Genomic DNA, 23,355 nt, shown 5'->3' with positions numbered 1-23,355 from the left:
AATATACAGTAAATTAAAAACAAAGAAAGTAGGGAAATGGGGAAGGAAGAAATGGAGAAAGAGAAGTATGGGACCAAAGCAGGGGTGGGATTGAGCTGGTTCAACCAGTTCAGGTGAACCGGATGTTAATTTTAATCTGGTTCACCGGACCGGTTGTTCCAAGGACTGGCTGACCCCTCCCCTCCCCTGCCCTCCCAGGAGTCTCCACATGGCCCGTTTTGGATGCCAGGTAAGTGCAGGGGCGGGCATGGAGGCTCTGTGAGGGCAAAAAATGGGCCTACTGGAAGTCCAGAAATGGACCCATTTCCAGCCTCCAGAGGGCCTCCAGAGCCTGGGGGAGGCTGTTTTTGCCCTCATATAGGTTCCAGGAAAGCCTCCAGAGCCTGGGAAGGGCAAAAACACCCCCCCACCGTGGTGCAGGAGGCCAAGTAGGCCCCATGGCCACGCTATCCAGCAACCGGGCAGCGATCCGGTTTCTGAAATTTTTCAATCACATCCTTGAACCAGAGGGAAAGGGAAAATAAAGCAATGGCTTCCAACTTTTTTTTCCCAGCATAGTAAAATACAAAAAAGAATTATAATTTCAATTTTTTTCTTTTAAATATTTAGTAAAAACTAAACATTTCTATAACAACAAACTAATGTAATCAACAAAACCCTAAATCTGAATTTCATTTTTTTCCTTTATCGAATACACAGTCTAGAAGGGGTCTCCAAGTAGAAACAAAACTAGATATATTCTTTTCTATGATTAAAACAGGTAATTTTGCCATCTCTGCAACTCCTTCACTTTTTCCATACATTCTTCCATTGTGGGGATTGACGTATCTTTCCATCTTGGTACATATAAAATTTTCACTGCAGTCAACATATAATAACAAAATTCCATATTTTTTTAGCTCTTTGTCCAATAGTGCTAAAAGAAAGCCTTCAGTTTCAATTTTATATTCGTTTTAAGAATCTTCTGAATTGGCACATAAATTTCCCCGCCCAATATTTCTTTGCTTTATCACAAATCTACCAAAGATGATAAAAAGTTCCTTATTTACAATATTTCCAAAATACATTTGAGATACCTTTATACATATTAGACAATTTGTCAAGTACCAATGATACATCATTCTATAAAAGTTTTCGTTCAAATTATAATTCAATGTAAATTTCAGACCAAGCATCCACATTTCCCCATTCCTTGAGGATTATGTTACATTCACCATTTTTTGGCACAGTGATTCATACAATATTTCAAATATTTGTTTTTCAGATTCAGTTTCAAAACTTTTTGTAAACCTTGGCAATAACATGTTAATCATTAGCACACAGTAAAATTTCAATTTTACCGATTCAAACCCATAACTTCTTGTTTAAATTAAATCTTTTTTTTTTTAGTTGTAAATAAGTGAACCAGTGGCAAACATCCTCCTGACTTCAATTCTTCTTTTGATTTGAGATTATGGGTCCCCTTGAGTAAAATATATTATTTCATCATTAGTCCACCATTTTAGTCTCACCATCATTTGTTTTCTGAAAAAGTCTTCCTAATCTGACACTCAAAGAGATATCTTAGGAGAAAGCCTTATTTTATATTTATTCCAAATTCTTAGGATGGCACACCTAACAAAATGATTCAAAAAATCAGCATTTATTTTAATCTTGTCATGCCATAGTAGGTGTTCCCTCCAGTTCTACTAATCTTTTATTTTTAATGGTCACTCAGTCTTTCAGCCAGACCAAACAAGAAGCATCAGAATACAATTCTAAATCTGGTAAACCCAAACCTTTTCTTTTTTTAGCAACTTGCAACAATTTGTTTTTAATTCTTCAGGGTTTATTTCATTGCTATATAAACTTAGAAAAACCTGTTTGCCTTTGTTTAAATGGAACATCATCAATATTGGTAATGTCTGCAATAAAAAGAAAATCTTTGGTAAAGCATTCATTTTAATTACAGAGATTCTTCCCAAAAAAGATAATTGCCATTGAATCCCATCGTGGTAGATATTTTTTTTAATATCATTCCAAACAGGCACAAAATTATTTCGAAATAGTTTGCATTTGTCAGTGTCGCTCCAAGATATTTGATTTTTTCACCACCTTAAAAACCTGACTTCTTTATCAGGATTTCATAATCCTGAATATTCATATTCTTTACCAGAATTTTTGTTTCCTGTTTATTTATTTTAAAATCTGTTAAAACTCCAAAGTCATTTAACTTTTTCATCAAATATTCTATACCACTTTGGAGAGGGGTCTTGTAAAAATATAACTAAATTGTCAGTAAAAGTTCTCAGTTTATAAATTTCATGTCTTATTTTCACACCCATTATTATTTCATCTTGTCTAATATCTCTATTCAAAATTAAAATGAACAACACTGGTCCAGAGCAGATTTGCTGTCAGTATTCTTTGCTTCTTGTGTCTGTTCTAAAAGCCTGGGACCTAACTATGTAATACATGACATATCATATACAGGCTTTCCATATGTAGAAGATTATATTTGTCACTCAGGATTGAACTGTGGAATTGTTTGTGCTCTCTGAGCTTGGTTTGCTTGCAGATATTTCATTACCCAACTAGGTAAAGGTAAAGGTTCCCCTCGCACATGTGTGGGTGACTTTGGGCCAGTCATTCTCTTTCAGCCCAATCTAACTCACAGGGTGGCTATTGGAGGATTCTCTTGAACTTCCCTTCTTCTTGCTATTGCTTGTTGTCTTGACCTTCCCTCTCCCTCCCTCTCTCCCTCCCTCCCTCCCTTCTCTCTGACTAGCAAATCTTTCATTAGTTTCATTCTCCGTAGGAATTGTATAAGCTATTTCCAGAAGCGTTAAATCCAAAGATCCAAAGTCTTATGTTATAATCGTACCATATTCATTATACGTATCCAGAAGCTACAAACCTGTTAGTAGCCTTCTGCAATTAACAATAGCCTGGTTCTAAGTTTGCTCCAGGACATGACTTGCCCCTATATCCAGGGACAGGATTATCACATTTTCTTCTTCGCTGGCGTCGTCCTTGCTGACAGGGGGACCAGTTAGACCAACAGCTCCAGCTCCCATGAATGGCTGTATCAGCTGTATCAGGATCAGAAAGCATTTGTCTAACTTCAGAACACTCAGAACTTCAAAAATAACTCCATCTACCTTCAGAATCTCACAGTCACACAGTATAACTTAATTGTGTATTGATTAGTTATTTGGGCTAACTTACGGCATAAATACAAATCAACCAATAGTTTTTCTTGCCCCCAGGAAACAATAATTAAGCAGTACATACTTTAGTAAACTGTATAGTTGTGGTCAAAACAATAAGAGGACATTATAAATCTATAGGGGAAAAAATCGTATTTACTCTGTATGGACATTAGCTTTGTTCTAACTACATTCAAACTCTTCTATAAACATGTATTCATAGTTGCACTTCTACTCAATTAAGAATAATTGGTAGCATTTTCTGACTTGTATCATAGATGGCTTTGATTTGACTGCCACTGATTGGGTTATAGATTTTATTTAATGAAATTGTCTCTATTATTTTATTTGCTTACAATTTATGTTTTTAAATATTTTTTAATAACACAGTAGAGCTAAGAGAGCCATTAAAATACATGGTAAGTCATTGAATGATTTCTAACCTGGTATCAAATCTGAAGCAGGTACTTCACAGCCGTCTCCCTTGTAAAATGAAGTGCAGGCGCATTCACACTTTCCGTCTATCAGCATCACCGTCCCACCATGTAGACAAGGTTTGCATTTGCATACGCTGTATTCAGCCACATAATCCTCTACAGCTCTGTCCAGATTTACTTTCTTTGCTCGGGAGTCTGGGATATTCAGTGGGATAAGTTCAGAAATTGGGGCCATCTGCAAAAATATTTAACCACATGTATGTGTGCATTTTTTTTCAGTTTAAACCATTGCTTACCATTATTACGTGGTTCTGTGCAGAATATAGCACTTCATCTTGAAAACATCCATGCTCTACTGTAGTAATATTCACTTTCCTAAGTAAATACTCTGATTCTTAAAGATACCTACTTTATAATATTTGCTAATTACAGACTTGTTGCTGCTATTGCTGCATATAAGTATAAAAGTTGCTGGGAAAATTGAAGTAGAGGTCCAGAGGTTTCAAAAGTCTTGCATGAGCAATGAAATGAAGAATGAATAAAGGAAGGAAGGAAGGAAGGAAGGAAGGAGGAAGGGAGGGAGGAAAGGAGGGAGGGAGGAAGGAAGGAAGGAAGGAAGGAAGGAAGGAAGGAGGGAGGGGGGAGGAAGGAAGGAAGGAAGGAAGTTATTCATTTGGAATTCCCAGGACTTTAGAATGTAAAGTGTTGGAAGAAAGCTGTGGCAAGCCATTTCCAGAAAACCTCATGCAAAGGTTTACAGCTGGTTCTCGACTTATGACTAAAACCAAGCCCCAAATTTCTGTTGCTAATTGAGACATTTGTTAAGTGAGTTTTGCCCTTCCTCTCACCTGTTGTTTGATCACTGCAGGAGCTTGAGGTAATGTAGCAGTCCATTCAACGTACTGTTTGACGTCAACTGAATTGACATTTGAAGAAAGCATTTCATTCAACTTTGTTAAAGTAGCTGTTGTCCCACCTTGAATTAGAGAGACTACATCTTGGATAATCCGGTTTTTTTCATTCATAGAATCTGGAAGAGAGAAGAAGGAGGTGAAAAAAGAGGGAGAGTGGCTTATCAGAACAACTTCCCTGGGTAATGAAGAAAATTATCTTAATGAAGATGATATAAGTGAAAATTATTATTTTTTCACTATAATTTTGAAGAAAGGAAAATGATGAGGCTTACTATGGTTGAAAATGGAGTAACTGTGAGTTTCTACCAATTATATTTGCCCAGATTGAGGAAGTATAATCTTGTATATTTGTTGGTCACAACTGATTTGCCGGGGTCATCTTTCATGTGGTTTGTACACAACTTGTACACTAGTGACTCAGTGAATAATTCAGGGATTCCTGCTTGAATCCCATGGTGCCTGAATGACCAGGCAATTTATTAGAATAGGCATCTTACTTGATCACTCTTCAATTATTTCATGAGCTAGAGATATACAGATATAAATTTGCCTTTGTTGAATAATATTCCACACACAAACAGAAAGAGGGTATGTTTGTGTGTGAGAGAGAAAATTCGAGATGACAACTAGTTTAATAAAAAGAAGGACTAGGGGAGACATGATAGCAGTGTTCCAATATCTCAGGGGTTGCCACAAAGAAGAGGGAGTCGGGCTGTTCTCCAAAGCACCTGAGGGTAGGACAAGAAGCAATTGGTGGAAACTGATCAAGGAGAGAAGCAACTTAGAACTAAGAAGAAATTTCCTGACAGTCAGAACAATTAATAAGTGGAACGACTTGCCTGCAGAAGTTGTGAATGCTCCAACACTGGAAATTTCTAAGAAAATGTTGGATAGCCATTTGTCTGAGATGGTGTAGGGTTTCCTGTCTTGGCAGGGGGTTGAACTAGAAGACCTCCAAGGTCCCTTCCAACTCTGTTGTTGTTGTTGTTGTTGTTGTCGTTGTTGTTGTTGTTATTATTATTATTATTATTATTATTATTAATTTCAGCTGTGTGACTGAAACCCCACTCTTTTTACGTCAGTGGCAGATATTGGAATGTATCTCCAAATACTGTTCTGTTTCAGTGACTCAGACACCTACTGTGTTTCCCTGAAAGTAAGACACTGTCTTATATTTTTTTGAACCCTGAAATAAGCGCTTGGCCTTATTGCCATGCACTCAAAAGCCCAATTGGACTTATTCTCAAGGGATGTCTTATTTTGGGGGAAACAGGGTAAAAACAAATGTATGCTCACCATTCTTGTTTACATTTTGAACTGAAAACTTCCGTTATCCAGTAGCACCTACCTAATTCAAAATCTAGTTGGGCAAGGCTAGCTTATACTATAATTCTTAAGGTAGAACACCCATATAGAAGGTTGTTCTACATGAGGGTTTCCACAGATTACACTTTTCTGTGATTATACCTCCAAAGAGACTTGACCAATCTGCTGAAATGTGGCCAGTCCCACTTTTCACATGTCTGCGAGGTTGCCTCATTTCTTCAAGAGAAATATAATTTATTGTCCCTTTGATGCATTCTTCGTTCTCCATTCTTCATCTTCCATACACTGCATTTGTTGAAATCTTCTTGTCTGCCTTCTTTGCTTGCTTTTTGCAAGTCTGATATATTTTAACGAAGGTCCATTCACACAAATATATGACATAAACATTACTACTATATCATAGCATTATATAGTGATTGGCATGTTAGTGAAAAAAGAATAGAATAGAATAGAATAGAATAGAATAGAATAGAATAGAATAGAATAGAATAGAATAGATTTTTTTATTGGCCAAGTGTGATTGGACACACAAGGAATTTGTCTTGGTGCATATGCTTTCAGTGTACATAAAAGAAAAAAATACGTTCATCAAGAATCATAAGGTACAACACTTAATGATAGTCATAGGGTACAAATAAGCAATGAGGAAGCAATAAATATCAATCGTAAGGATACAAGCAACAAAGTTACAGTCATACAGTCATAAGTGGAAGGAGATGGGTGATGGGAACGATGAAAGGATTAATAGTAGTGCAGACTTAGTAACTAGTTTGACAGTGTTGAGGGAATGATTTATTTAGCAGAGTGATGGCCTTCGGGAAAAATCTGTTCTTGTGTCTAGTTGTTCTAGTGTGCAGTGCTCTATAGTGTCGTTTTGAGGGTAGGAGTTGAAACAGTTTATGTCCAGGATGTGAGAGGTCTGTAAATATTTTCACAGTCCTCTTTTTGATTCGTGCAGTATACAGTCCTCAATGGAAGGCAGGTTGGTAGCTATTTTTTTTCCCTGCAGTTCTAATTATCCTCTGAAATCTGTGTCTGTCTTGTTGGGTTGCAGAACTGGCATTGATATATACATTAGTATTGTTTATTACTTTATGTGATTATAGAGTACATGATTGGCCTATTCCAACAACTTAGTTCCAGTATGAGGGATACAATGTACCAATTAAAATGCAAACTTAGGGATCAAACGTAGGGTCCTTGAGTGGCTCAGACTGCTGAGACAGTCTGTTATTAACAGCAGCTGCATGCAATTACTGCAGGTTCAAGTCCCACCAGGCCCAAGGTTGACTCAGTCTTCCATCCTTTATAAGGTAGGTAAAATGAGGACCCAGATTGTTGGGGGCAATAAGTTGACTTCGTATTTAATATACAAATGGATGAAGACTATTGCTTGACATAGTGTAAGCCGCCCTGAGTCTTCAGAGAAGGGCGGGATATAAATGCAAATAAAATAAAATAAAAATAAAATAAATAAAATGCAAATAAAAAAAAAGTCAAAAAAAGGTAGGGGCTCAGATACTTACTCTTTTCCAACTTTTCGCCTTTACATTTTTCATTTTTAATCTTCATTTTGACTTCTGAGGAAGATATATTGATCCCAAGATCTAAATTAAAGCCTAGGCATTCGTTTACATCTTTTCTAGTGATCCCTGAAAATACAGTCAGTAAAAATGATTACAGATGGGAAGTAAATAGCACATGTCCAATGCTTTGCAATGTTTTTATGTCTTTTAATTAAAACATTGTTAGTTGGAAACTCTTGATTTTATATCCATTGAAAGAGGTGGCAAGTGGGAAGCGATAAAGCAAACAATGGGTGCAGCCGTAACCAACGGTAGAAATAGAAATGTTTTTACTTTGTGTCTCTTTATTTTTTAATTTTGTCACCTCTCTATCTCTTTCTTCCCTGCCCCATGCAACAGGTAGACAAGTAGCTCTTACTAGAGATCTGAACCAAATTCTAATATAAGGCTTCTCAAATCAAAAATACAGATTAACGATCTCTAGTGTGTAATTTGCCCCATCTTTTCTCCTTATCTGATGTTGTCCAAATATGTTAGAATATAATTTCCATACAGGATAAGAATTCTGAGAATTATGAACTCTGAAGTTATAAAATCTGACTCTAGGGAGCAGTGGGCATCTGTTTCTTAGCTGAGTGTCACACAAAGACATTTCTATGGTCATGTAGCCAACATGATTATATGTCGAGGTGCACAGAATGCTGTTACTTTCCCATTTAAGTTGTACCTATTTATCTACTCACATTTGCATGCTTTTGAACTGCCAAGTTGGCAGGAGCTGGGGCAGGTAACAGGAGCTCACCCTGGCATGCAGTGGTCAGGTCTTGAACCCATCTGACAGCTTTCCAGCTGACAAGCTCAGCAACTTTAACTGCTGAGTCATCACATCTTATTGAGAGTTATAACCATCACATTTCTAAGACACCATTTTAGGGACAGATGTGAATTCATCTGTAAAGGAATTTCCCCCTGAAAAGCAGTGAACCATTCTCATTATCTTATAGAGCTATTAAAAGGCTGGTGAGGCCTTAGCTCAGAAAATGTCAAGGATTTATTGAATGCAAATAAAATTCCTTTTGAATTTAGTATCACAATGGGTTAATAAGCCCTCTGAGGCAAAGCCAATTGTAAAAGGTAGGTGGTGGGTAAAACCATACCTTCACAAAGCAGTTTGCATGAGGAGTTACAATAAGGCTCCCTGGCACTCTACCCCAGACCTCCCAAAGTCTCCCCCCACTCCAATCCCCACCCCACCACCTTCCACCCCACACCCTTTCACCAATCACTCATCTGCTGTAGATATCCAGAGCTTTGGAACTTGCAGTGGGGAAGGAAAGCAGGCCGTCTGATCCCTTGCAACACTGCAGGCCCCATGTGGCTGTTCTGGAAGCAGGTGCCATTTTAGGAGCTGCCTCAATTCATTGGAGCCGCTCTGAAAATGACATCTCCTTTCAGGATGGAGCCAAGAGTACCAGGTGGTGGAGTGGACTGCTCTCCTTTCTCAACATGCTTCTGGAGTAATAGATGCTGCAGTGTCCCTGCTATTGGTCCTAAGGTCAAATCCACTCTTTTTTCCCCTCATAACTGCTACAGCAGCCATAATTTCAAAACCAGGTTATATGTAGCTTTTCAGGGGTCTGTTGTAACTTTGAATGGTCACTAAACAACTGGTTGTAAGTTGAGGACTACCTGTACAGGGAATCCTCTGAAGGCAAGAAATCAACAACAAAACTAATGGCAGCTCAATATAAACATCATAAGATGTTTAGTATCGTAATGGGTTAATAAGCATTAGAGTACAATTGGTGTCCTGAACCTATCCAAATTAAGATTTATGAAGAACTCAGTTTGAAAGAAAACATGTTGATGGTCAGAAATCAGACGGCTTGACTGACAGTCTTCTCATGATTTACTCTTGCTTATAAGACATTACTTACTTTGTGATGTCATCGTTCGGTTATCCAACACATATATTAATTCATATTTTCCTCCAATGGTTCCTCTCTGTGAATAATGAGTTCCATATGTTTCCAGAAATATAAAATACTCTCCCTTCTCATAGGTACTTGGCAAAAACTTTAGATCTTCAAGGAACGTCTCACTCAAGCGCAAATTGCGTTTTCGCAATTGGAAAGTTCCCAGTTGTATATTAGATTTGACATGTAAATACTCATAACTCTATAAGGAGAAAACAGTAATATATATATTTTATACACAAATCACTAAGAGATTGGGAGTTATAGGCATGTGCAAATTGGAATGTGCAAAATTTATGGAAATCACAATCCTGCTTGCTGACGTACTTCTAACTTTTAGGCATTTCAAATGGCTATTCTAGTGGTTGTCCCTCACACATGACAGTGATTGTCTTAAGCATGGTGTCCAGTTCTGATGCCCATGACCATTTTTATTGGAGATGCTGAGCCCTGAGAAGAGCAGGTGTTTTTTCCAGACAAAACTCACAGTTTTACCATGGAGTGATCTAGGAAACACTAACAAATTATGTATTGCTATCCTCTATTGTAGTAATAAATTGAAGAATCCTTGAAGAAACCCATACTACTTCATACAATAAAGCTTGTAGTTATCTAGAATTAATATTCAAGAATGTTGGTGCCTAGAGACAGCTGTTATTTTGAAAATCCCCAGGTAAACAAGCATTTGGAAATCATGATTACTTCCCCAAGGAGACAAAGCTACCACTAGGATTTAGAATAACAGAGTTGGGAGGGACCTTGGAAGTCTTCTAGTCCAGGGGTCTCCAACCTTTGTCCCTTTAAGACCTGTGGACAAAACCTGTGAGGAACTCCCAGAGTTCCTCAGCCAGCAAAGCATATGTTTTTAGTGGCTTTGTATGGTTACTGTTGTGCTGATGTGAGTTGGCAAATAGAAAGAGATATAGGGGAGAAGAAGCTCCACTCTAGTCTTGAAGTTCAGGTGTTCCATCATGTGGGCTGATGAGCTGAAATAGCTGCTAACCAATACTGGTAGACAGTATTCTCATTGGTCTAACCTTGGATACAGGTGCACAAAAGCCCTGCGATGGGAGACACACTGCCAGTCTAACCCAACAATAGAAGTTGAGTGAAGAGAAAAAGAGGAGAAGAATGAAGAGAAAAATTGCAAACAACAAAAAATGTAGTAGAAGGAAATGGCTGGAGAGCTACCGTATTTTTCAGAGTATAAGATGCACCTTTTTCCCCCCTAAAAGAGGCTGAAATTATACTCTGAATGTAGCTTTTTCGAAGCTTTTTTTCAGCCCTAATTTGCCTGCTTTTCTCAATTGCTGCTTCCTCTCAGCTATACCTTAGAAGTTGTTTTTTATACCCAAGAAGGAGATAAAAAAACCAGCAAATTAAAGTGCTGAAGCTGACCAGACTAAAGACGCTAGACAGATGAATCCCTGGTAGGCAGATTTTTTCCCCCTACTTTCCTCCCCAAAAACTAAGCTGCATCTTATACTCCGGTGCATCTTATACTCCAAAAAATACGGTATTTGGGGAGTAAAGTTGATGTGAGTACAGAGATCAATTGTCAGATCTTGGTCAAAGAGGGGCAAAAAAAGTCAACAGGTGGTTTGCCTGTAGGAAGAAAAGCAAGGTCCCTAAGAGATGGTATCTAGACCGAATACCCAGGTCAGGAAGGACACAGTTGGTTTCAGACTGGGGGAAGAAGAGATGCAGATGAGTATTGCTGAACAGATCCGAAAAAAGGGGGTGATTTGTGCTGAGAATCACTCTAAGCAAAGTTAACATTAAGCAAGCTTAGCTTGTGCAAATATAGGCTTTTGGTATTTCAATAACCCAATTCAATATGAATGCAACCCACGGTTCAGTGCTCCTTTTGACATTTGAATTTTAGTTTCTCCTAAAATAATCCACATTTACCTATGATTTGTTTTAACATCTTACCTTTCCTTTGGTTTTCTTTAAGAAGTCACTCAGATTGGATGATTTGGAAAATTTTACGCCTGTCTCCAAACCACCTGATAGAGGGAACGAAGTTGATTGCAGTTGAAGAGAGAAGCTTGCATCTAGAGAATGTGATTTTGTTTTAAATATTTCTTTTATTGTTGATGCTTGGTCGCTGTAGAATTCACTTGTAAATTTTTTGTCTCCTCTGGTCTTGAAAGGCAGAAAATATACAGTTAAATGCAGTGGTGAAATTCAATTTTGTTTACTACCGGTTCTGTGGGCGTGGCTTGGTGGGCATGATGTGGCTTGGTGGGCGTGGCAGGGAAGGATACTACAAAATCCCCATTCTTTCCCCACTTCTAGGGGAAGGATATTGCAAAATCTCCATTCCCACCCCACTCTGGGGCAACCCACAGTTGGCATTTGCCGGTTCTCTGAACTACTCAAAATTTCTGCTACTAATTCTCCAGAACCTGTCAGAACCTGCTGAATTTTACCCCTGGTTAAATGGCTGAGTAACGGTTAGGTAATGATGGACAACTCTTAAGCTATGATGACATCCTGTAGGAACGCATGATGGGCTTAGTTCAGACAAGATGTTAGTAAATCTGATTTTTGACTTGGCACCACTGGTGAATGTTGTGGGATGTTTCTCTCTTTTAAAATCATTCCTGTTAATTTACTTAGTGTAAGTGATCAATCCTAATTTCTGGAGAAATGAGGGGTTCTTCTATAACAGATCAGAGGGAGGGAAGAAGGCTAAGTCCAGTGGTGGACTAAGAGCCAATGAACTTTCGGCAGATATGCCAGGAGCTATTGGGATGGACACATCTCCGTCCACATCCCAGGAATATATTTTGGATGGTTACTTTGAGATTATCTTATGCTGCCATCCCAATTCCAAAATTAGGAGACCTTCAGATTGCTCTGGACAGCCTGAACTGTATATCTGTGGCCATAAAAATCATCAAAACCTTTGAGGGGTGAAAAGTACATGAACTGGTCTCTCCTATACTAAACAGACTCATAAGGGGGTGCTAAGACCAATGTGAGGCTATTTCTTCTTCAGACCTCTGACTGAACAATAGCAAATATAATGTCTAACATTCCACATTGTTGATAAAGAACTAAGCTGCTTGCTTTTATTATATATACGTTAAAACACCTATACACAGAACACCAATTGTATCTTTCCAGCATAGGAATTTTTTTAAAAATTTCTATGGTGTTAAGAGCATTTAACAAAATATTTATAACTTATGCCCTTCAGCCATACAAGAAATAATAATAATAATAATAATAATAATAATAATAATAATAATAATAATAATAATAATAATCAACCCATATCAACCATTAATAACAGTCAATGGTGTTTGTGATGCCTTTTTGAATGTTCAATTGACTGAGTTTCATGTGTAATGAATAAAGAATAATAATAATAATAATAATAATAATAATAATAATAATAATAATAATAATAATAATAACAACCTTTGTCACTGCACAACCTATGTACAATGAGATTGGTTGAGCTCCTTCAGTGCGCGCCCCCAACACAATACAATTCACAGTGAAGACAGAAAATCCCTAACCCAATAAATCAAATTAACAAACACCCAGTCCTATTGCACCAGTGTGAACATGTTACACCAGAACAACTAGACACAAGAACAGTTTTTTCCCGAAGGCCATCACTCTGCTAAACAAATAATTCCTTCAACACTGTCAAACTATTTACTAAATCTGCACTACTATTAATCTTCTCATCGTTCCCATCACCAATCTCTTTCCACTTATGAATGTATGACTGTAACTTTGTTGCTGGCAATCCTTATGATTTATATTGATATATTGACCATCATTTGTGTTGTAAATGTTGTACCTTGATGAACGTATCTTTTCTTTTATGTACACTGAGAGCATATGCACCAAGACAAATTCCTTTGTGTGTCCAATCACACTTGGCCAATAAAAAATTCTATTCTATTCTATTCTATTCTATTCTATTCTATTCTATTCTATTCTATTCTATTCTATTCTATTCTATTCTATTCTATTCTATTCTATTGTGCCGGCCCTGCAAGTCCATCATACTACATAGTTATGATGTTATTTCTCATTCAGGAGTCTGATAGTCCATGGATAAAAACTCTTCTTCAGCCTGTTTGTGCGGCTGGCTATACTTCTATATCTCCTTCCTAATGGTAGGAGGGTAAAGAAGTGATGACCAGGGTGAGAATCGTCCCTGAGAATTTTCCTCACTCTTCTAAGGCAGCGAGCCCTAGTGATCTCATCTAATAGTACCAGGGGACAGCCCACAATGTTTTGTGCTGGGCTCACCACCTTCTGTAATGTTTTTCTATCCATGGCTGTCAAGGCGGCATGCCATACCATGATGCAATAAGTGAGGACGCTTTCTATTGTAAAAGGAGGTCATCAGTTGTTGTTCTGCCCTGTTTTTATGCAAGATACTTACGGAAGACCCTAAGAGCTGATGGGAACTTCTGGGTGTGTCAGTCCCAATGCATATGGTCAACGCTGTGATGGGAAGTCTGAATTATCAAATATGCATAGGGGGACCTTGCTATAGATCTAGTTCTTCCCCCCCCTCAAAAAACTAGACAGTGCTGCATTTTGTTTTTGCCTGTTTGTTTTTCAGCAACAAAAGCACCTGGTTGATCTTGGCTAATCTCAAAAAGCAAAGCAAGACCAGAAATGCAGACTATCTGAATGAATAGTCTGGGGTGTAATCTAGATAAGGCAGACTATCTGAATGGATTCCAGGGATGTAATCTAGATAAGGCAATTTTAAAGAAAATTCTAAGGTAATGGCAAAACATTTAAGTAAAGTTGCAGAGAAAATTATACCGACACACGCTTGACATTTTGGAAGTTGAGATTGAGGCAAAGTGGATTTTACCTTTTGATGCAAAACAAAGCTCTGCTTTACACCAGGGGTCTCCAACCATGGCGACTTTAAGACTTGTGGACTTCAACTGTTGAAGTCAGTCATGGTTGGAGACCCCTGCTTTACACAAAGAAGCTTACTTCATAACTGAGGAAAGCCACATTCCATGGCTTGCGGTAATAAGTGGCTGTGTTCCCATCACGGACTCTGTCGCAGATGCCATTGTAGAACTCATTGTAAAATGGTTTTTGAGCTGGTTTCATTCCCAGCACATTCACACTTCAAGAAAAGGAAGGAAGAAAAGTTACGTTATTAATACACAACCATTTCATTGTATTATTAAATGTCATATATTATCAGAAATAACAAGCAGGAACAGCAAATACAAATCAGTAATATACAGAAAATATCAAAAAAAAAATTTCTTCCTAGAATTTTCCTCCAAGTGCAAGATCTGCTTTTTTCAGAAACAAACAAAAACAAACCAAGTGTTGTTCCATTGGTTGCAACAGGAAGTGACAGACCAGCTTGTCATCATGGGCGCCACCCCAAAGTTACTTAGCCAGTTTTCATGCCTATGGTGGGACTACAAGTGAGTCTCCTGGTCAACCAGATTGGCTCTCACCCAAACAATAAATATTTGTTTTTGCACCTTAAATATTAAATAAACACTTATTGTCTGGAAGATTTTATTTAGTAAACATTTAACTTGGCTGTCAGGTTATTGGACTATTCAATGTCTCTGGATGGCTTAAAGGTAAAGGTTCCCCTCACACATATGTGCTAGTCGTTCTTGACTCTAGAGGGTGGTGCTCATCTCCGTTTCAAAGCCGAAGAGCCAGCGCTGTCCGAAGATAATCTCCATGGTCATGTGGCCGGCATGACTAAATGCCAAAGGCGCATGGAAAGCTGTTACCTTCCCACCAAAAGTGGTCCCTATTTTTCTACTTACATTTTTTACATGCTTTTGAACTGCCAGGTTGGTAGAAGCTGGGACAAGTAATGGGAGCTCACCCCGTTATGCAGTACTAGGGATTCGAACCACTGAACTGCCGACCTTTCGATCGACAAGCTCAGCGTCTTAGCCACTGAGCCACCACTGTTCAAAAGTCAGAGGGGGATGTCACTTCAGAGGGCAAGTGCCACAACAGAGGAGGTATACTTTCTGGAACTCATAAGATCACACTGTTTCAAGGATCACAATCCACATTATCACATGGATTTACATGCTTATACTGTATTCCTCCGTTAATGAGCTACATTGGATTAATCTGAAGCCCCTTTCTAAAGCAGACCAGGATAATTTGTTAGAAAAAATTTAGAACAGGGGTCCCCAACCTGTGAGTCATAGCCACTAGTGGACCACAAGCAGATTGCAACCAGGCCATAGAAATGGTCGGCAAGTGCGCATATGCATGCACACATCTTCACTTGCACAAGCAGCAGGTGAACATATGTGTACACTCCATTTTCTTGTGCAAATGGAGTTGCATGCGCACACATGTTTGCCAGCTGCTCATGCAGAACCATCACCTCTGCCCCCTCCCTCACTAGTTTGCAAAGCTGAAAGAGTTAGTCCACTGTGTATTTAGATTTCTGTTAAGCTCTAGGCTTAAGTTTGTTCTAAGGTGGCATGCTGGTGCCATGGCAGCAGTACAAAACAGAAGAAACAAAGCTGGCTTTGTGAATATCCATAAGATGCCAAGGTTAGCAGATAGTAAATTCTAATCTCTGATGGGCAGGTCAATGTAGAAACAGCTAAAAAGTAATGAAGAACTTTAATCTTCATGATGTCCAAATGTAGGAGCAGAAAGCAGAATGGTAAATTCATTAGCAGCAAGGGATTGATAAAAGATTCATGGCACTACACAACTTCTGATCTTTTTTATATGTTCAATTTTATCATCACATGAGCTGAAAACTTAGTGAAACTTAGCAGAAGATACATGACACGTCGGAGCAAAATCAAGGAGCATTTCAAGATGCAAAGCTCCCCAGTTTGGAGGTGAAGTTTGTGTTTAATGGGTCTTGATTGTATGCTAATGTTCTAGTGACTTTTGTTTGTGCTGATCTTGTTGATTTTAATTTAATCTTTTGAGTTTCCTTTGGTTTTAATGAATACCACCTGAAATCATTACCATATCACTTAGGGTGCCATACAAATGCTCCAAGTAAATTTAAAAAAAAATGTCAAGACTTATGTGCTGTTCAGCTCAAGGGCTTTACGGGAAATTAAGATGACACTGAAAGCTGGCACTTTGCTTTGCAGGAAGATCATTTTTTATTATCTTAACATATTTGGTATTATAAGCCAGTCTTGAAAGTTTCAGGTAACTTTTTAAAAATCAAATTAGTTTTATAGGTGTGTGTCAGAGGTGGGTTTCAGCAGGTTCTGACCAGTTCTGGAGAACCGGTAGTAGAAATTTTGAATAGTTCAGAGAACCATTAGTAAAAATTCTGACTGGCCCCATCCCCATCTATTCTCTGCCTCCCAAGTCCCAGCTGATTGGGAAGAAATGGGGATTTTGCAGTAACCTTCCCCTGGCTTGGGAAGGGAATGGAGATTTTACAATATCCTTCCCCTGCCACGCCCATCAAGCCACACCCACAGAACTGGTAGTAAATTTTTTTGAAATCCACCACTGGTGTGTGGGTGTGTGTGTGGGTGTGTGGGTGTGTGTGTAGTGTTAATAAAAAATTCAAATAGAATTGGGAGCCTGGTGGAATCAATGCAGGTCCTCAGAAGCTTTGCACTCTTGGAAGCCATTTTGAATCCAGACTTAGCAGAAAGCACGACATCCAATTCTGCACTTTGGAAGCTTGACCTGGTGTCAGGTTTTTGTTTCTATGCATTTGGTTTTAACAGTTTTAATATGGTTTCAATATGGTGTAATTTCTGATTGGGAGATGCCCAGAATTTATTGTAAGATGGGAGCATAAATAATGCAATATATAAATAAATAAAAATTTGTATTCTTCTCATTTTCTAAAACTTACCCTTGTCCAGCTGTTCTTCCAAGTTCTGATATGTCAATGTCACGATCCCCACAGGGTGGGCGTTTGGTTTCATCACAATTATCTTCATCAGAGAAGTCACCACAGTCATCTTCTGTGTTACACACCAACCTACCCTTTAGACAATATCCTTAGTGTCGAACAAAGAATGAAACAATTATAATGATAGATAACTGGATATTTAGAATACCTTCATAAATCAAGTTTGCTTTCCCAAATTGTGCCTTTTGGATGAATTGGGCTTCAACTCCCCCAAATTTCAGCCTAAATAAAACAAACTGCCATTTATATCAGAATAATCAACTGATTTACAGTTAATTTCTTTTGGGGGAGGGGAAATAGTGCAATATTTTTTTGAATGATATAATATGCTTTTATATATCAGACACTGATAAAAAAAACTTACTGAGGCTTTTTGGTTGGCATTTCAGTGCAAATTTAACTTACCGTATATACTCGAATATAAGCCGATCCGAGTATAAGCCGAGGTCCCCAATTTTACCCCAAAAACTGGGGTAAACTGGGGACTCGAGTATAAGCCGAGGGTGGGAAATGAGGCACCTACCGGTCGGCGAAACCCTCCCTCCCTCGGCCGAGAAGGCTGGCGGCTCCCCCGCCCCGCCCTCTCACTGCACCGGCAGGGCTTCCCCGCGCTAAAGCAAAAGCCCGCCAAGTTCGCGCCGGCCGGTATAATGTGAAAAAAAGGAAAAAAAAAAAACTCGAGTATAAGCCGTATATACTCGAGTATAAGCCGAGGGGACGTTTTTCAGCACAAAAAACGTGCTGAAAAACTCGGCTTATACTCGAGTATATACGGTAATCTGTTCTTACTGAACCCATATGCATATTAAAAAGGTTTCATTTGGTAAAATAAAACAACCATCATCATATAATACGATAAGGTTCCCCTCACACGTATTTGCTAGCCATTCCCAGCTCTAGGGGGCAATGCTCATCTCCATTTTAAAGCCAAAGAGCCAGCGCGGTCTGAAGACATTTCCGTGGTCATGTGGCCGGCATGACTAAACGCCAAAGGCGCACGGAATACTGTTCCCTTCCCACCAAAGATGGTCCCTATTTTTCTACTTGCAATTTTTTATGTGATTTTGAACTACTAGGTTGGCAGAAGCTGAGACAAGTAATGGGAGCTCACTCCATTATGCAGTACTAGGGATTCGAACCGCTGAACTGCCGACCTTTCGATTGACACTCAGTGTCTTAGCCACAGAGCCACTGCATCCTTATTATAATATGGTAGTACAATGAAAATAATACATGGTATTATTTAGTATATTTGTGATCAAAATATACCAAAACTGAACAAGATCTTCTTCAGATTTTTTAAGCAGGAAACATCATAATACTTCAACATTTAACATTTATCTGAGCAGTACAGTGTGGTTCTCCCATCAAAACATGGCTTATAAAAATGCATCATTATCATAATCTTTTTATGACCCCATGATCCCTTGTGGGGTAGAGCTTGGGAACTGAATGGAGCTGAGTGTTTACTGGCCGGATGCCCTTCCTGTCGCCAATGCGGAGTTATATACCCGCAGATATATACTCATTGTGCCCAGAGAGAGAAATATCTGCCTTTACCTAGGATCAAATTCACAGCGAGAGCTACATCTCTAGGCCACCCCACCAATCTGCTTATAAAAATGCATGCAGAAAGAAAATGCTCTTGCAAAAATGACATTAGAAAACACAATATTCATCATCATACTGTGATACTGTGGACATTTGTTTAGACAAAAAATGTGCGATGGGAGAAAGATGTTTAAAAAACAAAAACACATCAATCAGTATGTCATTTTCATCCTCTGGAAGGTGATCCTGGAGATTCTCTTTGCCAGAAAATGATGTCAGCAGGAAAATGATGTCAAAGTCTCCATACCCATACTGCTTTTCTTGCAGTTTTAGAAAGCAAACAAAAACATATCAGCTAGTGTGCAATTTTCCCCATCTGGAAAGTGATCCTGGATAGTCTCCTTGCAAAGAAGCCACTGTCCAGAGGTGAAATCCGTCCAGATCTATCTGGCTCGCACGAATCAGTAGCGCTGGTGATAGGAGGCTCTGCCCACCCACCAGGACATCATTATATCCCTTTATTGACCCTTTGCGCATGTGCAGAAGAGGCGCGCATAGTGCCCATGCACTCCCACATGCTCCCATTCTCGAACTAGTAGTAAAAGTAAGTGGATTTCACTGCTTTAAAACATTGGGATCTGGCTCTAAATCTTCGTCTTGTCATCATACCACTATAGTCAGTGATGGCGGTAGAGAAATGATGTCAGAGTCTCCATACCTACCATTTTCACACTCAAACTCTTGCTTCCCACAATGACCTTTCTCGTCTGGGCACGGCGTTCTTGTCTCACAGGGCTCTCTATCGCTCAGGGCCTCAATGCATGGCTTTCCTCCAAACTGTCCAAACTTCAGAATACCCCTTGAGCGGTACTTTGTGGGAGATATTAAAAACGAAATTAAAACCGACTCAGAATCAGCCAGCTGGGGAGGGGACGAATGGCTGGGCAAAATGAGGCTGGCCTCGAAAGCCCTCCACCTGCCTTTTAATTAATGTTTAATATTGAACTTTAATTATCCTTGCCTGTTTTTAAATCTTAAATTTGATATACTGTTTTTATTACATATCTTCAGTGGGTATAAACTGAGGCGAATTGTTTGCTAATTAACTCAACTTTATTGACAAGGCAGAATGGTTTGAATCAAATGGAACAGAAACAGCAACAACAACAAGGGAGGCTGTCTGACAGCTCTTTTATATAGAACTGTCAGATGGCTGCTCCAATGACAATCCTCGGTTTTCCTGCCTCCCTTTCGGCTCACGCCTTAGCCAATCAGCAGTCTCCTGCTGTTGGCAAGGCGCTCGCCTCCATCGGAACTCCAGGGACTTAACAGTTTTTAGTCCCTCTATGTGGGAAATGGCTAGTAAAATAAATATACAAGGTGAAAGAAATGGAAACTTATTGCAATGCCACAAAATGGAAAGGATGGAGAATTTAAGGTTCACAGCAGAAGTGATATTCAGCCAAAATTGCAGGTGGCCCCCCAACCCCCGCCCCGGCTCTATGCCATCGTATTTAGGCATGTTTTTTAGGCCGGGAGCATGTGTGGAAGGCCAGGTGCATACACAGAAGGCAGGTGCATGTGTGAACCGGGCATGGATACATGCAAACCAGCTGCACACAAAGTGAGTGTGCGCGCGCACAGCGAACCAGTAGTAACATAATGTGAAACCTACCACTGGCTATTCAGGAGGAGAGACTATCAGTCCATCACTGGATGATCATCTACTCAACCTCAACCTCAGCAAATTTTAAGAAATAAACACTGATGTACAGCTAGAGAGGCTATTATAATGTGGACACTTACACTGTGAAAGGGTGATCTCTTACCACTAATTTAACATTAGTGGATAACCAGTTATTCCAAACAGGAAACCCTTTTTCTTTTACTACTTGAAACTAATATCCACCACGGAGCCTAAACTTCACAAATAAATCTTCTTTATGAAGCCATTTCGTTGAAAGTGAAATTATAGAAATGCCACTTACTCTGTGACTTGAGCACGGACTACATGGCCCCCAATCACCCCAGGTAGTCAGCAAGCAGTCAATGGGCTCTGGAGCATTAGGTTCCCGTTTCAACCTTGAAATAAAATCATTTTAAAGTAATTTGAAATGTTTCTGGTTTAATACGTTGTAAGTTTCTGTTTGTATGCATAATGTTTGTATATTGCAAGGAAGCAATATAGGAACAATACAACTTTTTTCCTCTGGCTATTAAATGCCATCTTGTTGTAGCTCTCACACCGAAACGTTGCATGACAATATTTGCTCTGGACTAAGCAATTTCAAGATGCATGCTGTATTGGAATGTGCCCCTGAAAACTCTATGACCATAGGAAAAAGGGTTGAGTCTTGCAACTGATTGGCAGTTTTTATGCGCAAGCTTCTTTGCTTGTTTTTAAAAACGGAATTCAAGCAAGAAAGTTTGTATCTGATATGATTTAATACAAAGAAGCTTTAATGTATAACTTGATCAGTGGTGGGATTCAAGTAATTTAACAACCGGTTCTCTGCCCTAATGATTTCTTCCAACAACCAGTTTACCAAACTGCTCAGACAGTTAACAACCGGTTCTCCGGAAGTGGTGCGAACTGGCTGAAACCCACCACTGAACTTGATGAATTTGTACATTCACATTTTAAAGAATTCTCAGGAATTTTCTTTGTACTGATGTAGGAAAAATCAGTGATGAGTCAAGAGATGTGTGTGTATATGTGGTTTTGTTTGAGTGTCTTTTGTATTTACTATCAGCACACCCTGGAAATTTTAGTACCATGGTACTAATAAAATAATGTACATTCAACAGTTTGCTTTTATATTTTACGCATGGACATCAATTCTATTGTCCTCAATAGGGCTGACATATTGTTCCAAATTAATCAAAGCATCAGGATTTCTAAAATCACTTAGAGTTAATGAAAGCATTTAGAAAAAGGCAGGAAGCAGGGATTCTCACTTGCAGGTATGCTCTTACTTTCTACCTTCCAGAAATTAAAAACAGGGTACCAGGAACTTTGGAGAAGATTGGCCACGAAATGCTACCAAATGTAATTTCTATCCCATAAAATGAACTCACCTTGCTTTCCCTGCAGAGGCAAAACCATTTTCTCCTAAAATGCAGAGAACTCCTATAAGAAGCAAAGAAGACGACATGGTGGCAGCTCTAATAAGAAATAAGATAAGACGCAGATTCAAGTCTTTTATACTGTTCATCTTTGTTAAATATTAATAAGGCAGTAAACAAAAGGTGATGCTAGGTGAAAGTCAAATTTCATGCCAATTTTTTAAAAATGCTATGGACTTCCTTGTACATATATGCGATTCATTAAGTCTCTGTATCTCCCGAAGGACTCAGGGCAGTTTACAGCCCGATAAAAATACAAATATAATACAAGATAAAACACTAATTAAAAAACTTATTGAATTAGGCCGAAATTTAAAATTACAATTAAAATAATAACACCCCGTTAAAACTAAATTTAAAATTAAAATTCTAGTCTAGTCCTGCACAGATAAATATGTGTGTGTTTGTGCGTGTGATATGTGTGTGTGTATACACAAAGAGACTTAACGAATTGCATATATGTACAAGGAAATTGTAGATTGAAGTGAAGCCAGTGTTAAAGGAAATACTTGCTTCTGTAAATCCCAACAGCAAGACAACAACACATAGCAATTAATTGTAGATGAGGCTTAGCTGAGCAAAACAAAGTACAAAGTTTAGCAGTTCAAAGTCAAGGTGAAGATTTACATGCCAAAGCACGAAAGAGACAAGGTTGTTGGTAGTCGACAAGCCAAGGTTTCAAATAACTCAATTCCAAGTGCCAAGACAGGCAAGCCAGATGCTGGAGTTGCTTCTAACAGGAGAACCAGTCTTCCCATAGCAAATTAAATACTCTATCTGCTCAATAGGCACAGCTATAGTCAAGCCTTGTTGGTTGCTGGTGAATTTAGCACCTTGCTGCTTGCTCAAGAGTTACATGCTTCAGTGAGATGCAGAATCCCAGGAAGAATTGCTGTGGGGAATCAACCAAGTGCCTGGAACAACCTAAGTTGCAACTGAATCAGACCCCCAGGTCAAGTTGGATCTTTGTGCCCTTATAACCTGATCAGAATCAAAGAAGGAGGTGAATGGAAGACCATGTTCCAAACCAGGTTTGGTCATTTTGAATACTGCATGATGCTCTTTAGCCTATGCAACACAACTGTTGTCTTTCAAGCATTTTTAGAAGCCCGGTTACCATTACCTTCTTTTTAGGGCTGAGAGAAAGTGTCTTGCCCCAGGTCACCCAGATGGCTAAGTGCCCAAAACTGGACTAGAACTCACAGTCTCCCGGTTCCTGTTGCCTTAACCACTAACACCAAACTGGTTCTCAACTATTATTTATACTTGTATAATAAAACTACAAAACAGTAGATCAAGAATAAAAAATCATTACTCCAACCAACTGAAGTATTGTTTATTTTATCTTTAATTCGTTAGTTTTTTTGGTGGGATTGGTTTTTGAGTTGGGGTCATTGGTTATAGC

General features: G+C 38.8%; 1 protein-coding gene across 3 annotated transcripts; it reads right to left on the bottom strand.

The window, feature by feature from the left end:
* LOC131193343 (complement component C9-like) lies at positions 1-21,983 on the bottom strand. 3 transcript variants are annotated; one of them, XM_058173423.1, is made up of 12 exons: positions 21,903-21,983; positions 20,813-20,906; positions 19,547-19,694; positions 17,214-17,361; positions 14,357-14,495; positions 11,303-11,515; positions 9,329-9,569; positions 7,392-7,517; positions 4,474-4,655; positions 3,632-3,860; positions 2,897-3,071; positions 1-1,904 (listed from the first exon to the last, which is right to left on the bottom strand). In XM_058173423.1, the coding sequence occupies exons 1-11, from the start codon at positions 21,977-21,979 to the stop codon at positions 2,917-2,919; spliced, it is 1,752 nt and encodes a 583-aa protein (XP_058029406.1). In that variant the 5' UTR covers positions 21,980-21,983; the 3' UTR covers positions 1-1,904; positions 2,897-2,916. The 3 variants fall into 3 exon arrangements, with proteins under 3 accessions (XP_058029406.1, XP_058029407.1, XP_058029408.1); XM_058173424.1 differs by having other exon boundaries at positions 1-1,462; XM_058173425.1 differs by having other exon boundaries at positions 1-858.
* Positions 21,984-23,355: the final 1,372 nt, after the last annotated feature.

The sequence above is a fragment of the Ahaetulla prasina genome, chromosome 2, assembly GCF_028640845.1.
Source record: "Ahaetulla prasina isolate Xishuangbanna chromosome 2, ASM2864084v1, whole genome shotgun sequence".
Classification (NCBI taxonomy): Eukaryota; Metazoa; Chordata; class Lepidosauria; order Squamata; family Colubridae; genus Ahaetulla; species Ahaetulla prasina.
This window is presented reverse-complemented; position numbering and strand designations above follow the sequence as displayed.

Coding starts and splice junctions, on each gene's coding strand:
- LOC131193343 (XM_058173423.1), bottom strand. CDS start 21,979: ATGTCGTCTTCTTTGCTTCTTATAGGAGTTCTCTGCATTTTAGGAGAA. Junction 20,907..21,902: donor GCCTCTGCAGGGAAAGCAAG/GTGAGTTCATTT, acceptor TTTTATTTCAAG/GTTGAAACGGGAACCTAATG. Junction 19,695..20,812: donor GTCCGTGCTCAAGTCACAGA/GTAAGTGGCATT, acceptor TCTCCCACAAAG/TACCGCTCAAGGGGTATTCT.